The 16,157-nt window shown below is 35.4% G+C and overlaps 1 protein-coding gene and 1 long non-coding RNA gene across 3 annotated transcripts in view; one reads left to right on the forward strand and one right to left on the reverse strand.

The window, feature by feature from the left end:
- Positions 1-16,157, forward strand: part of LOC137239250 (uncharacterized) — a 443,310-nt gene that overhangs the window by 189,973 nt on the left and 237,180 nt on the right. The gene's annotated exons all lie outside the window — the stretch shown is intronic.
- LOC137239247 (putative uncharacterized protein DDB_G0293878) overlaps positions 1-16,157 on the reverse strand; it is a 147,929-nt gene that overhangs the window by 87,697 nt on the left and 44,075 nt on the right. The window contains exon 3 of one of the 2 annotated variants that reach the window (XM_067764318.1): positions 4,982-5,215. The exons of the other annotated variant lie outside the window; for it this stretch is intronic. Coding sequence (XP_067620419.1) covers positions 4,982-5,215 — 234 coding nt within the window. The remainder of the gene's footprint in view (positions 1-4,981; positions 5,216-16,157) is intronic. 2 annotated transcript variants of the gene reach the window in all.

Here is a 16,157-nt window from a genome sequence, read left to right on the forward strand (position 1 = left end):
CGAAGTGTGTGGGCATTTCTTCGTTGCACTATTTTTATATCTAGGTAAATCTCATACAGCTCATCATTATACATCCTCCGGATAACTTTTCTCTCTAACACTCCAAGAGCCATTTCATCTTCACCTAGCCAGCGATGCCTTTGGGCTTTCATTCGCTTCATTATCTTCATTTCATGTGTTAATCTCATACAGCTCATAATTATAGCTCCTCCGGAGAACACTCCAAGAGCCATTACATCTTTTCTCGACACAGTCCATAATTCCGAACGATACATAAGAACAAGTATGATGAGCGACTTGTAGAGCGGGATTTTTCTTCGTCGAGAGAGGTGGGAGGAGGAATGTATCTTCAATAACGTTAAAAGGGAGGCTACCTGCAGGGAACTTGTGCGACATGCAGCCTGATGGTCTATAGTTGCATGAATGAACTCTATTTTCTGGAATAAATTCCTGAACATAACTAAATGGTGGCGCTTAGTATGTGAAAAGGTAACAAGTGGCGCAACTCGCCTCTCCTATATATGTTAGTATCTACCGCAATCCTAGAAAAATTTTAAGAAACAGGATAGTAGGCTAGCGACGTAGACAAACAGGACCAGCTTGAAGTTTTTCAGACGGTTAATGAGCTCATGGAAATGGTACCTTGCAGCATTTCAGGATACGCAAGCCGAAACGAGTTGGGATGACTACTACAGAAAATTTTCCTCTATACTAAAAAAACCGAGTTCTTCAAATTGTTTTAACAGAACCATTCTTAAAGAAAATATATTCGTGAAATCCGCGATCCGTGTTATACCTTCAAAAGGGCCTTCGAGAGGAAATCTTTTACTGATGACATTGTTATAAGTGACCTGGAATCATGAAACGAACCTATTGTGCGAAAACAAGTTTTCGTGGAAATCGGGTTTAAAGTTTTTGTTTAGCTTGACTTGGTGTAGCGGCTGGCCGTTGTGAGCGAATTTTGTAATTAAAATTTAATTAACTTCCCGACAAGCTACAAGCTTGAAACTTGGAATATAATTCAGAACCCGATAACAATGATAAGAAAAAAACTCCGATAGGTGGCGCATAGATCGAAATATTTCAAAAATTCGTATTTGTGTTCCGATTTGGCTTTAAATGCGATTTGTGAAAAAACTAAGAAAGATAGAAAACTGCGGTTTGTTCCATTGGAAAGAGAGTTAAATTTCCTATCAGAATCACTAAAAATGTGAAGAACGGTATTTTCGCACAATAGGGTCGTTTCATGATTCCAGGTCACATATATGATATTTGTTATGGAGTTCAGATGGAGTCCTCAGACTTGATCGCGCTGCTACATTTTCAAATTACTGTCGAAAAGTGCGTTCCTAAACAACCTGAACCTGAAAAGCACCGCCCAAAAAAATATGATAAACAAAACATATTATCAGGCTCACACTAAACTAAAAATGTATTCACCCTTATTGTCATTGTCGTCGTCGTCACTGAACGACGACGACTCACGGCGACGTGTTAAATTCGGTATTGCCATCGTCGTTTTCGATAACTATTGACGACTATCGACACATGCTTCGTATTGGCTAAGCAAATTTGCTGTCGTCGTCGCCCTCACACGACGCCATTTGTGTCGACGCTGTTTTTACTGACGACAGAAGGAAAATGTGTAAGTAAAACATTTCTTTTTTAATTAATTAAATATACAAATATGTAATATGCATTGTTTTTTAGATATTCAAAATGAAAATAACGAGTGCGCAATAATTCGAGGTTCTTGTAGCTGGGCTAGAAAAAATCGGAGTTATTTCTGATTTTTTTTCTATTTAGTTTAAGCTCCTCTTTATTATTTTCGTCACTAGAGCTCATAATAAAATATTTTTGTAAAATCTTGAAATGGAATATTTAAACAAATCTCAAATCGCGAAAAAAGAAACAGAAAAGGTAAACAAAAATCTAACAGCTGATCCAGAAATGGCAGAGATGGTATATTTTCCTTTGGTTTTATCGATAAATTGTCGTCGTCGTCGTCTCAACAAGCTTAGCCAATACCGATTTGGTGTCGAAGTGACGACGATGTCGATACGATATGACGTCGATTGAAATACGACGACGATGTCGACGACGACAATGACAATAAGGTGATTATCTGAAGATGGCGCCAACTCCATTGGTTTTGCTGATTTGCATTAGCCAAACCTAATAAGAAATATTATTGTTTATGTATTTCTAATAATGTTCTCCTTGTTTAAATTTAAAATTTCCTGCCCAAATCCAACTATTTAATTACCGCAAAGTATTTCTGCCCAAACCAGCAGTTTCTCAAAAGAAGGGTTTGACTTTGTTCGCTTTTTGTAATTGGTGTTATAAACTACAAAAGTGGGTACTCACTGAGAAGTGCAAGATTGGCCTATAAAACTGTCTAGTTAATGCTAGCTGCACATGTGACCCACTCTGTATAGAAGAAAAGAGTCAGTTTGTATGTTCATGTGATATTTAAGTTACTGTTTTGTTTGTACAGTTATAATCTGTTTGTTTACAAACCAACATTATTTACTTGTCCATGAGCTCATTTTTAGAACAATGATTATTCAGGTGCATTTTCGTTAGGGTGAACTCAAATAAAATCGAAGTTTGTTTTTATTGAATGGGCCGTGTGAACAAAATCTATAAACTTAGAATTTCGACAGCCTTGCTAGGAAATTGAAAACTGTTATAAAAATGTACTGTTCCTTAAAACTAGAAGCCCTTATTTTGTGCGTATATTCTACAGGTTATCTGTGCCCACTTCATGAATAATACCCACCCTAATGCACATACATGTGTACTTACATTTGAATGAACTTTAATAAATAAATACATTTGTGGGTAGATTTCTACAAACAACAAGAATATACCGGCACATTACTTATAATTAAAAATTTAGATCACATTGGACTTCTCTTTTAAAAGAAGCGAACTTATTTGAAATATTACTTTAAGCGCCCGTTACTCATACTTAGTATATACTTGACTTGTCTTGAAAACTGTCACTTACAGTTCTGTTAAATGAACATTACATGTTACTGATTACTCAAAACTTAGCAACACTTAACTTGACTTAGAAGTCTGTTGAATTTTGATTTTCTATGTAAGTTCTAAGTGACGTTTACATTTTGAGAAGCCGTTTGTTTGTTTTCATTTCATTTTAAAACTTTGTCATACAAATTGACATTTACTGATTGTTTTAAACAATTTTTACACTCATAAAATAATTGTATCACTCAAAATTAACTTTGTTTAAGAACTACAACTTTTTGTAGCAAATATTTCACAATAAAATGACAGCTGGAAAACAGTTGTTTAAGATGCCAGATTAAGCATATGCGCTAAGTGGAGTATAATCGTGGCTAAGTTGCCAAGTTTACGCCAAGTCAAGTCTAGGCTAAGTATCAGTAATGGACCCTTTAGATACTTAGTTTTGTATTCCATTTACCGAGAGTTAAATAATTGAACTTCTTTGATGTACATTGCAAGTACTTGCGAGAACGTGAAAAGGGTGACAAGAAAGTAATCGGATTTCTCGGGAAGTTGGGAACCTTTTTTTTTTTTGACAATTCACAGTTGATTCCCAGAAGTTATGATTAACAGATGTTGGTGAGCACGGTCTCCTCACATAAGACTTTAAGATACCGATCTACTTTATCGAAACCCTCGCTTTGAAAAACTTGTAAAACTTAATTGTTATACTTAATTACAAATGAAGATAAACCGTTTGAGAAGTTTTCGCGTTTTCAATGGTAGACAATGTCTGAACGAAATACTTGGAAGCGTTGGTATGTATGTATTGTGCATGTATCTAGTGTGCGCTTACTGATTGCTTATAGCAGTGACGGCGCATATGGTGGTAAAAACTAGGGGCTGCTACTGCAGCAGTGCGAATTACATAATGGCCGAGACACAATGAAGTTTTTCATATAGATGCGCTCAACGCAATGTTATGCATGTCAGTAACATCGCCACAATCACGCAAGATGTTGCGTTTGTAAATATGAAGGAACTTCGAACTTGCCAATTGAAGTTCATTTCGCCTTGCTCATTCACGTACAAAATTTTGTGAATCATTGTTATAAAAATGTTCACTGTACAAGAAATATATTTGCAAACATATACTGTGTCCCATTTATTTGTTATATTGCAGTTTTTATTTGAGAAAGATATTAGAAAAGTTACCAACGAGTGCGAAAAAAATTTCACTTCCAAAGTATGAAAGCACCCTTAGCCAAAACAAATGCCAAATTCTTCTTCTTATGCTTTGCTTGCAACAAAAGTTGCGAGTTGGCAACTTTTTTCATGTCAGATGGCGCCATTGCCGCTCAATCTGCCGTTATCCATAAAAATACGTGCAATCTACTCATTATGCATAAGATTGAGTTAAACGCATCTATATCAAAAATTGCTTATGTCGGTGCTCTAACAGAGTTCTTAGCACCTGGTAGACTGGGTTTGTTCGCATGATTCATCTGTTTTCTATTCGATTGAATTAACATAATCTTGGCATTCTTATATATAAAAGATACAATTGTTATGAAAATGAAAAAGTTATAGCCATAGTCGTGATAATACGGAAAAGTAATTAATATTATAGTGCGAATTGTTGCAATTTTGATAAGATAATTTGTAGAGAAGGCAAACAGAAGCAAACAAAAATTTTTAAATATTTTTTTATGAAAAATAGAATTAATAAAAACACTACAATCGACAAATTCCAGAAAAAAACCACAACCACAATAACTAACTCAAGTATTTCTTATTTGTTTGCTTTAAAGTGCTGAAAATCATATTAAAAGTGTGCATGAAGATTGAAATCAAATTTAAATAATAAATATAATTAAAATTTAATTATTAAAATATACAATAATAACCATCAAATACCAACGCAAACCCATTCAATTTAATCGAAAAAAACCAACAACCAAGCGAAATTTATATGGAATTTGAATTTAAAAATTTTCTACTTGCATACCACATCTGGCTTGTAGTAGACTTGTTGTTGTTGCGCATGCGCAGACATCATGGTGCTCTTCAAGGATGCTGTCCGATTAGCATATAAATTATTTGGACATTTGCCATTCGTACCACTCAAATCAGTCTTCGGTAAAGTAAATGTCAATGTATTTGTTGAATTCACTTTGGAATTATGCGATAAACGTTTCATGTGTGACCACATTTGTTGCCAAGGCGGTGCTGCCACATCGCGCTAAATATTTGCGTTTATATTGTTGTGATGTGTTATGAAATTTATTTTATTGTTTTTGTTGTAGCCAAGTTTTTGAAGATATTTTCCATGTTTTTTTTTTTTTCGTTTGATGTGTTTGAAGCCAATTCGTTCGTTGCGTTTTTGAAATTTTGTTTCGTTCATTATATAAAATAGAAATAAATAAAATATTGCCTTGATTAGTTAAATTTTACTTAGTTTTCAGATGTGATGTTTATAGTTTTAAATTATTGTTTAGGTAATATTTAAAATTTTGTTTTTGGCACAGTTATGAGAATAACAAGCAATTGTGTTGGATAATAGTATTGTAACGAATATTAGCAGCACTAAGGGATACTATCATCTCTAAGCCGGTGCTAAGCAGTGACTTGATGCACATCAATAATTCAATCATTATGTCTACACATATGTAGTACACGCAGCGGAGAAGCAACGCACAAACACATGCTTATATCTTATCTGAGGTGCTCACAAGGGAGGGCAATAATTTGTGCAAGTATTACTCACGCGCATATGAGAAGCTATAAACGTAGTTGTGGCTGGTGATTTTGTAGCTGATAACTAACTAGTAAGTTCTGGAATGGAAGAGCCTAGAAGTATGCAACGAGGAAACCACACAGTATAAAATGCGACAACAGTAGAGGCGCGAGAATCAGTTTTGAATTAAGTACGCTATCTGTCGGGCAATAGGCCATTTTCCATTATTGAAAAGTGGAGTTATTTATTCAACAGTTTAGTGATTCGAACCTTAGTAGAAGATTTGAAATAAGCGGAATTGCAGTAAATTCGTTACAGTATCTTCGTGGAAACTTTGGACCTCATGCATAAGAAGCGAGCATTTTCTTAGACCATATTTTGACTTTTTAAGTAAAGTTTGTTTCTTTTCGTTTCTGTAACAAAAAAAAAAAATCGCCATACATTCAAATATTTCGTCAGAGTTATTCCGTGTTTTATATTGGAACGATTTTCCGTTCTCGAGAAAGAGAATCGACACTGATGATGGCACAACGCCGAAACCGGTTTGTCTCGAAACCAAATTTGGTAAGGGATGACGGAAAATCGTTCGAATATATATCATTAATTCACCATGTCCGAAAATCAACAAAACAAAATAAGTCAATTGTTTGTTTCTTCGTATATAATACTATCATCGTATATTCTTAGTAGTAAAGTAGTTAAAGTTGGAATTGGCTGATTACCATTTTCCTGCTCGTTCCATTGCATACCTTGGCTCCCTATTTCACAGCGATGACAATGCTAAGAGCTCATTATTTACTTCCTTCTTATTTATTTAACATACTGCGGTTTTCCTCATTTTAGAAATTGCTTCAAAATAAGTGCGGATGGAGAGAAGACATTAAGAAGATATGATATTTGTGTCGATCATTAGGTTTATGTTCTTTACAGTCGTTCAAGTAGCCGAAAGTCCTATTAGTACAGCAGGCAAGATCTCAAAAGTTCTCTTTAACTCATGTTTAAGGCCCTTAAAGACCTTAAGAAAGAGCCAAATCCTGAGATAGGTTGTCCAAAACTAGGAGCACCGAGAAGGCATCCTAAAACCCGGAGGACTCAGGCGAAAACTGGAAGGTGGTACGAAGCTACTGTCACTTTCCCATGCAGTTTGGAAGAAGGCAATGCAACTTGGGTTCAGGATTTGGGAATTATGCCATTACAAAAATAGTGTCTATGAAGAGTTTACAGTCATAAGTGTAATGAAATAAGTGTGCAACTGTGCCTTCTAGCGAAGTTTATCCGATATGATTTGAACGCAATTCTTTTATTTGTGCTACGAGAACTTTGATAGTGTTTGAAGGAAATGCTTCTGAAGGATGACATCAACTATGAGCATTAGCTCCAGACTTAATAGCGACATACTAAGCAGCAAATACCTTTTTAATCTGATTTAGACTTATATATCTTCCAGCTCCACTTGGCAGTCGTGGCTTAAAGGATGGCTTTGTTCAACTTCTGGTAGGGCTAGGTAGGGTTGGTTATCACCCAGGGTTTCGACCTATTATTATATTTACTCTAATTTATCTCTCATCTCGATTTAACCGATTTTGGAAAATATGATATAAAGTTAGTGTGTAAAATTGAAAGACTTTCTACGTAGGTGTTGCCACTGAGGCAGTTCTACACAAAGTTCCTTTAAAATTAAACTAGGTATAAATTAGGGGTATAAAAAAGATAGTCCTAGATAGAGTTGCTACCTAGGCTCACCACCACAATTTTTTTTTTTTCATTTATCTAATTGAATATCCACTTCTATCTTGTAAACGCCTTAACCGATTTCGATGAAATTTATAGTGTTTAAGGCCTAGATGTTGCCACTCAGAGTGGTTCTTCAACGTTTCTACCTGTTAAAATTAAACTTCTTAGGTATTAGGGTGGGTCGATTTGTATGGACGAAAGTTAACCGATATCGCGCCATCGATTTTTCGATAGGATTTGGGCTCAGGAAAAAGAGTTCCACTACCCGCTCCCAAAAAAATAATTTTGGAGCCTGCGAAATTTAATTTTTTTGACTTTGATTTTTAAGGTTTTTTTCATGACCTGCTAAAAAATTTTCAATGTATACCCTATCCGACCCAAAAATGTCCGCTAAAAACGTTGGTGATAACAGTTTTTTGAAAAAAAAAAAAAATAATAATACACATGAAAATTTTACAATCAAATGAAAATTTGTTTAGTAAGTCATGAAAAAAACCTTAAAAATCAAAGTCGAAAAAAGTCAAAAAAAAAAATGAAATTTCGCAGGCTCGAAAATTATTTTTTTGGGTATGCGTACTGGAACTTTTTTTCCTGAGCCCAAACCCTATCGAAAAATCGATGGCGCGATATCGGTTAATAAATCTACCCAGTGTAATAGGTATGCCAATATTGATATCATACGAGAAGAATTTTGCATCGCAGGTATTGCCACCTGGTCTTGTTAAAGATAGATATTCTTAAATAAAGTTTCCATCTAGCCATATTATTTAAGTTGCCTTGTATATTCGCTACTATCTCGAAAAGGACTAAGCTCTCTTTGTTGTTGCTGAGAGGTTGCCTGTCATTTTTGTTTTATCAAATGAAACACGACAACCTAAAGGTTCTTCTCTTAATTATTTTATTTTTTGTTAGATTTCACACCTAAACTGTAGCTATAGAATTTCTAAGCAAAATTCGAATCACGCCTAGTGAAGGGATGTATCAACGTAACGTACTAGGGTACCTTCTCAATAATCGGAAAAGACAGTTGATAGAATTGAAATTGCACTATCGGAAAATGAGAATTTTTGATTATATTTCTACAGTAATCTGTAAAATTATGCTAGAATTCACTAAGCACAATTGAAAACTTATTGTTATACACATTTAATAACAAAAGCAGTCAAATTTTACAAATCGTAGCAGTATTCCTTTTTAACTAAAAAATCTGTGCATGAAATCTTCACAAAGGGTACCCCACACTACACATTTGCAAAGAAATGACGTTATCTGAAGTAAGCTCAACAAAATGACATATCAAATAAGCCCTTCAAGTAATGTTTGCTTGAATTAAATAAAATTACTTACTTAAGGAAATGATATCATTGTGTGTAATACGTCAATTCTATCATCGCAAAGGCGTAGTGTAAATTAAAAAAATATTTATAGAACTTAAATAGTTTGGCAATTACGCTATATTTGTCAACAACTAGTTAAATTTGCTCATCTCCGCACCCAGTAATAATTAGGCAGTACGGGATTAGAAATATATGTATATGTACATATGTATGTACGTGCCTTTGTGTATAATTATAAATATGTCATAGCTTCCCACCCTGTAGGAAAGTGAAGGTTGCGTGGCTCTATGTCACCATTTTGTCAACTATATTTGGTTACTCTTTCCAATATCGCTATTTGCATAGTTACCCCAGATATGTTTGCTATACTGTCGCATAATACTGATAACAATACAGTGGATAACTTTAAATTTTTCTTGTTGGTATTTTTCTTAGGGCGTATACGCATGTGTGTAGGCGATGAACATTAGACTGGGTTGGTCCCCATACAAAAAAAAAGTTGCTAATGTCCGCCCCTAAATTTGAAGATTATGTCGAGAGGGTTTCGGAAAATTTTTTTTAAATTTTTTTTGTTGATCCTTCGAAATACAGCCAAAAAGGTTTTTTCGTTGTAACTTGGTTATTTGACGTCCGATTTTTAAAGTTAATATGTCATTATTTTGGCCATGAGAAGCTTCACAGTTCTGTTTAATGTCCTTTTAAGCTATGAAGTCGTTTTCACATGATTAGGTCAGCTAACAAAAGTTTTTCGAAGTTAGCCTCCAAAAAATAGATATCGGCTTACGAAGTTTGAAGTTCGAAATTCTATATTTCGAAATTTTATTTTATTTTTTTGTTAACGCGTTCAGCAAATTGAACAAGTAAAAATGTGGGCGTGGTCCGCCCTTTTCCCTTATTAGAAGGGCTGGATTCTCTTTTGAGGAATTTAGTATAACAGCTGTTATACGAGGTGAAAAGTCAGACTATGACTTCTGAATACGACTTCTGACTTCTGACTTTTCACATTTACTTTTTCAATTTGCTGAACGCGTTAACAAAAAAATAAAATTAAGTTTTACTTAAGCCTCAATCTCTGCAAAAAAGTGGGTTTGGTCCAATACCCAGAAAAAAAGTTGATTTTGTCGCATAGCGTTATTATTATAAATACGAAAGTACAGGTTTGACTCACTTATTTACTTTGACTATCTCTATTACTGATATTTGATATATCTTTTTTAACTGTTCAATGCAAACCCTGCGATTTTTCCTCCAAAAATATCATGAGTTTCAGGTCTAAGTATAATAAGAAACAGGTAAAATAACAGTTGCAATAAATATTGAAAGTGCTATAACTTCTTTGTTTATTATTTTAGTAATATGGTTCCAAAGCAAATTTTTTTTGAATTTTTAAGTACTTTCGTTTGGTAAGGAAAAAAACATACATTAGGGGGAGGGAGGGGGGTAAAATTTTGTTAGCTGACCTAATCATGTGAAAACGACTTCATAGCTTAAAAGGACATTAAACGGAAATGTGGAGCTTCTCAAGGCCAAAATAATGACATATCAATTTTAAATATCGGTGGTCAAATAACCATGTTACAACGAAAAAACCTTTTTGGCTGTATTTCGAAGGATCAAAAAAAATTTAAAAAAATGTTTCCGAAACCCTCTCAACATAATCTTCAAATTTAGGGGCGGACATTAACAACTTTTTTTTCGACCCAGCCTAATGTACATGCTCGTCTTCTTAGCTAACTAACCAAATTTTGATTAGCATAGATATATGTACAGCAATTGTGAGTACACATGTTAATTATTGAGGGTATTCACAATGTAGAAGAGTTGACTAACAGTAGTCGCATTCTAAACACGCATCTGATATCGATACGGTAACCACATGACCCAACATATATCTATGTAAAGCAAACGTTGAAGGAGATTCAGAGCAGAAAAGTGGTGGTTGGTGTAAAAATATAAAGCGGTAGAGGTTTTACAGCAACGATGTTTCAACAAATCAGAACTTATAGATTTAACTGATGGCAAAAAACAAAAATTCAGCTTATCTGAACTTTATTTTAAACAGCTCTGGCTATCCCTGGAAACATTTAGAGAAACATACCCCCAAACACGACAGACATTGCTTTGAATTTCTTTATCTATACACCTGCATTTCCTCTGTCTAACCCTCTTCCTCTCCCCCCTGCATTTTATAGGTTATTCGGCTCATTAAATTTCTCTATCTCTTTCATTCTCCCGTAAATCTTCCCGCTTTCCTTTTACTCTTCCCGCTCTTGTTCCTATTCAAATATTTTTACTACTTTGTCTCAGACCATTACCCTTATTCTTACTTTTACTGGCACTATACATCTTCCTGTTATTTTTTTTTTTTTTGTTTTTCCGACTTGCCTCCAAATTCTTCTTCTTCTTTCTTCCCATTTCCTTTGTTTCTCTTTGTTTCTCTTATCTTTTCCGTATAATGAGGGCCGTCAAATCTTTATTGTTGTTCTACTAGGCCAGACAGGGGACTACTAACTAGTTTTCAATACAAATGGCGCAATGTTGCTCTGCAAATGTAACATTAGATACACTTTGTAGCATCGAGTCCCGAACCACTTTTTGCGCTATCGGGACGAGCATTTTTAGCTTGCACAAAAAATCATCAAATATTTATGTTCACTTCATGATTCAATGTGTGAATTGTTGATAAATAAAGTGTTTTGCGATTCTACACTTTCAGGTGTTAGTGTTGTCTCTGATAGGCATTCTTAGTTGAAAGAGATATTGCTCAGCACAACGCGATTAAATTATTGTATAGGGTGACGCAATTTATAAGTGTTGATAAGATAAGGAAAACTTGAACTATGCAGCTGACCAAAAAGATGATATCATTAAGTTTCAGATCTATTTTTTCATTATTCACCTTATTCCATAGAAAATTCAAGGTTCTTCATATTGCTGAGCACCCCAGGTAGTCGGTTTCTAAAACTAAAATGTCAAATACTTTGAGTTATGACCTTACAAAAAAATTCCTTTAGTTTATGATGAATCCGGAATGAGTCACAAAGCGCATATGACTATATCCAACTTTGATCTCTTTATAGGGGTTGAACTAATCCCTTTTGTTTAAGGATAGTCCTATAAAGAGACATATTGTACTCTTTATGCCTGAACTGGTGCTTTCAAGTATTTACCCCCTTGAACACTGTCAGATAGGGCCTAAGCGAGCCACTGCAAACCACATATCGTGCAGGACCTCTGAAGTGAAAACGGCGTTGGCCTCAAACTATCCCCGGTGGTTGAGGACTACTGTACTATTTTAGAAAGAACCTGTCGAGAACAAGTCTAAACTGCTATAACTACCCTCGATGACACCACTGCAGCAGTTGGAAAATGTGTAGGTTAAATCCACACATTTATTCTTCTACGGCATTATCGTATTGCAAACAGTACTCGAAAGTTAAAGCAGAAACTGTGGGATTAGCGGAGAGCTTTTGTCAGAAGCACTTCCCTCTACATCCACACAACCTCTGCATGTTATGCTTCACTTTCTACCGATATACTAACACTATGGGCTCTTTGAAGGTATGTGAAGCCACCACCGACCAGCCAGCTCAACCCCCGATAGACATGCAAGGTTAAATCCAAACAAATTGTAAGACTGAATGCATCTCTACCCTGGGGAGGATATTTTGTCATGCAAACGTCTGCAGACGACTTCCGAAATTTGACGTCCGGTAGACTGCACCGTTTCTACACTCTCTCCATGAATCATTCAATAAAATTCCAGATATCCACGAATGTCACTTTTCCCATCCTATATATGTAGAGTCTTTACAGCTGCCTCAAAACAATTGTAAAGTATGGTATTACTTGTAGGTAATTTTACCATTCTTAAGTATAAATCTGCTGAGCCGTTGCAGCGTCTTTGGGAAGAAAAGTTACACTGATGATGGCGCAATGCCGAAACCGGTTTGCCTCCAAACCATTTCACACGGAATGATGGAAAATCGTTCCAATATACATACAATATATATCTTTTAGGGAGATACATTGAAGAGGTCACTCCATGGGTATATGAAAGTCAACCCGTGATAAAAGCTCTTTAGGGCAAGAAACGTAATCGAAGGTAGCATAACAGTCGACGAATAAACTGATCACGCTGTGCAGCATATGGTAACGTGGGTGCTAAGTCACGGTATCACGGTAGGAACATAGTTCTTCCTCTCTCTGCGTACAAACATTGTCTCTTAATTCACCATAAAGCTTATGCTAGATGGATGTTGGAACACAGGGGGGAGGTGTCTAGGTAAACATGGTCTCATATCAATGGGAAGCGGACCAGTTTTCTCTGCACTCATTAATCTTAATCGCATATCTCTAGGTCAGTAATAGTATCTATGTTTTAGATATACTTAGTTGTCCTGTTAATTGAGTCGAAGTTCTTCGGATAGTTATACCTAATAGGCGACTTTCTTAGTTAAGTTTATGATAAATGCATGATAATCCCTAGGTAATAGTTCTGACACAGCTGTTAGGTCGAGAAGGCTATAGAAAGAACTGAGCAAATCCATATTAGATGCCTAGTTATGGTCCAGACCACGCACTTCAACAACTGTTTAATATAGGTTTGATCAACTGAAATTGTTCAACCTTTTTCCTGCTCAAAAGCGGAAAGCCTCTAGCTCATTCAGCGGCATCTCAATGGGCTAGACGTTCCTTTACTATGCAGTGCGGCAGCGTCCATAACCTAACGTAGCAGTTGGGCTACTTCCTCGAGAGAAACTACACAACTCTACACTCACAACACCTGCAAAATTTTTAACAGAATCCAATCCTTTTTTTTTAAGTAAAAAAATTAATTTAAACTAACCCCTCGTTGTGAAAATACTCGGCTCGTAAACTGACAACAAAAGGAAATAAATCTATGACCGGATAGATTATCGAGTTAACGAATACAACATAACGTACAAGCACAAAAATATTAAACAAGTAAAGGAATGGAAATGATAGACTGAAAAAAGCGCATGCAAATAATATTTCCAAGTATTGTACGAATCAAAAAATTAGGGATCTTAAAAAACTGTGCAAAAAAATGAGACGCAATTCAAATGCAATTTTGGCCATAAACTATGTACATATATACACACATGTACAAAAATTGTTCTACATAAACATGTAGATATGTTGCCATGAGTAAAGCACCAGTAAAACGAAACTTGCTGAAACAACGCAATTGCACGAAATTTTTCGCGCGAAATTGTAAAACGTTTTTAAAACAATAGCGCCAACAGGAAATAGATCTTTTATATACCGTTAATTGCAACTTACCAAGCGAAAACATAGAAATGCAATCAACGGTTGCAGACTCTTCTGTTTTTTTTTTTTTTTTTTTTTTTTTTTTTTTTTTTGTTGTTGGCAGTTTTACTTTGTTTTGGTTCGCTCAGTGGCAAAGAATTGAAGAGCTTTGGGTAATTAATGAAATGGCTTTCTTTTTATCGAAGTTTTGCCAAAAAAAAAAAACTGTTAATCAATGCCAAAAATAATTTAACTTTGCGACGAACTGTGCAAGCGATAATCAATCAGTTTGATTTAAACACGCTATAAGTGAAGTGCGGCCACCGTGGTGTGATGGTAGCGTACTCTGTCTGCCACACAGTATACCCTGGGTTCGCACCCCGGGCAAAGCAACATCAAAATTTTAGAAATAAGGTTTTTCAATTAGAAGAAAATTGTTCTTAGCGGCGTCGCCCCTCCGCAGTGTTTGGCAAGCGCTCCGAGTGTGTTTGTCTCAGTGAAAACTCATCTGCCTTGCAGATGCCGTTCGGAGTCGGCATAAAACATGTATGTTCCGTCCGGCCAATTTGTAGGGAAATCAAGAGGAGCACGACGCTAATTGGAAGAGAAGCTCGGCCTTAGATCTCTTCGGAGGTTATCGCGCCTTACATTTATTTTTTTATAAGTGAAGTACGCGATGATTGTAATTGTGAAGAACTACTACCAAAGTAGTCTACATAAAGAACGTTTTGCTATGCTAAATATTCGAGTTATTTATTCGACAGTTCAGAGATGCGAACGTTAACAGAAGCTGCAAAATAGTCAGGAATTCACCAAAATTTGCTACAATATGCTTTTTGGAAGATATTTTTTAATTAAAAACAAGTAAGGACGGGACTGTCTTCGGCTGTGCCGAAGACTTCATACCTTTCATGAATGGGGCTGAACAATAATCTTATCTCATTCGTAATCTCCAAATTATCTGAAAGATCGGTTGTATGGGATATATATTATATATAGCTCCGATCGAAATGATTTTTACAGGAAATCTTCTATGATATTTTAGAATAAATATCACCAAATTTAACGTTTTTATATTGGAAATTAAGGGAGAAATGGTTAAAAATCTTTCTATCTGAACGATCGGTTGTATGGGATATATATTATATATAGTTCCGATCGAAATGATTTTTTCATGAAATCTTCTATGATCTATTAAAATATATATCACCGAATTTCACGTTTATACTTTCTAAATTGCGGTAGGAATGACCAAAATCGTCTTATCTGAACGATCGGTTGTATGGGAGATATATGTTATAGTGGTCCGATCCTACCGGATCCGACAAATGTCTAATATAATACAAATTTCATTGAGATATCTCAAAATTTGAGGGACTAGTTTGCGTTCAAACAGACAGACGAACGGACGGACAGACGGGCATGGCTATATCAACTCAGTTCCTCTCCCTGATAAATTCGGTATACTTAATGATGAGTCTATCTTCTATATTTCTCAACGTTACAATAATCGGACCAAAGTTAATATACCATTTCATGTTCATGAAAGGTATAATAATCTAATTAAATGTGTTAGGAATAAGTTTGCCCATACATAGCGTCGGCCCTAAACGTGATTCACGTAAATTTTAAATATAAATAACGCTTCTTAGTACATAACGAATCGTGAATTAATTATAAACATATAAACTAGGGATGGCTTGAAGTACCTTTAAAGTGTAGCCTATTTTTAGGCGCAGGTATACCGGGACAAAACCATTCTAAGCTGACGCACTGATGAAATAAATTATTTTAAGACGAGAGTGTTTGAGTTCACATCTACTTAGCCAAACACCCAAAAAGCACTTAAAAAATAGTGGCAAAACCCTTCGTTTCGCAACTAATAACGCGCCTAAAACGTGACAAAATACCAGCTAAGTCGCATTTCGATCAAAGTCATATAAATCCACTTTTAAGAGGATGCTTCGCTAACTTCACGTGAACTTAGCGTAGCATTCCAAAAAAATACTTAAAAAAGCGCGCCTAATTGTTTCTCTTCGCACCTAATTAGCGATAATTTTCCGGCAAAATACCGACCTATTAAATTTTCTAACCGCCAAATG

Source organism: Eurosta solidaginis, chromosome 2, assembly GCF_040869045.1.
Source record: "Eurosta solidaginis isolate ZX-2024a chromosome 2, ASM4086904v1, whole genome shotgun sequence".
In the NCBI taxonomy this organism is placed as follows: domain Eukaryota; kingdom Metazoa; phylum Arthropoda; class Insecta; order Diptera; family Tephritidae; genus Eurosta; species Eurosta solidaginis.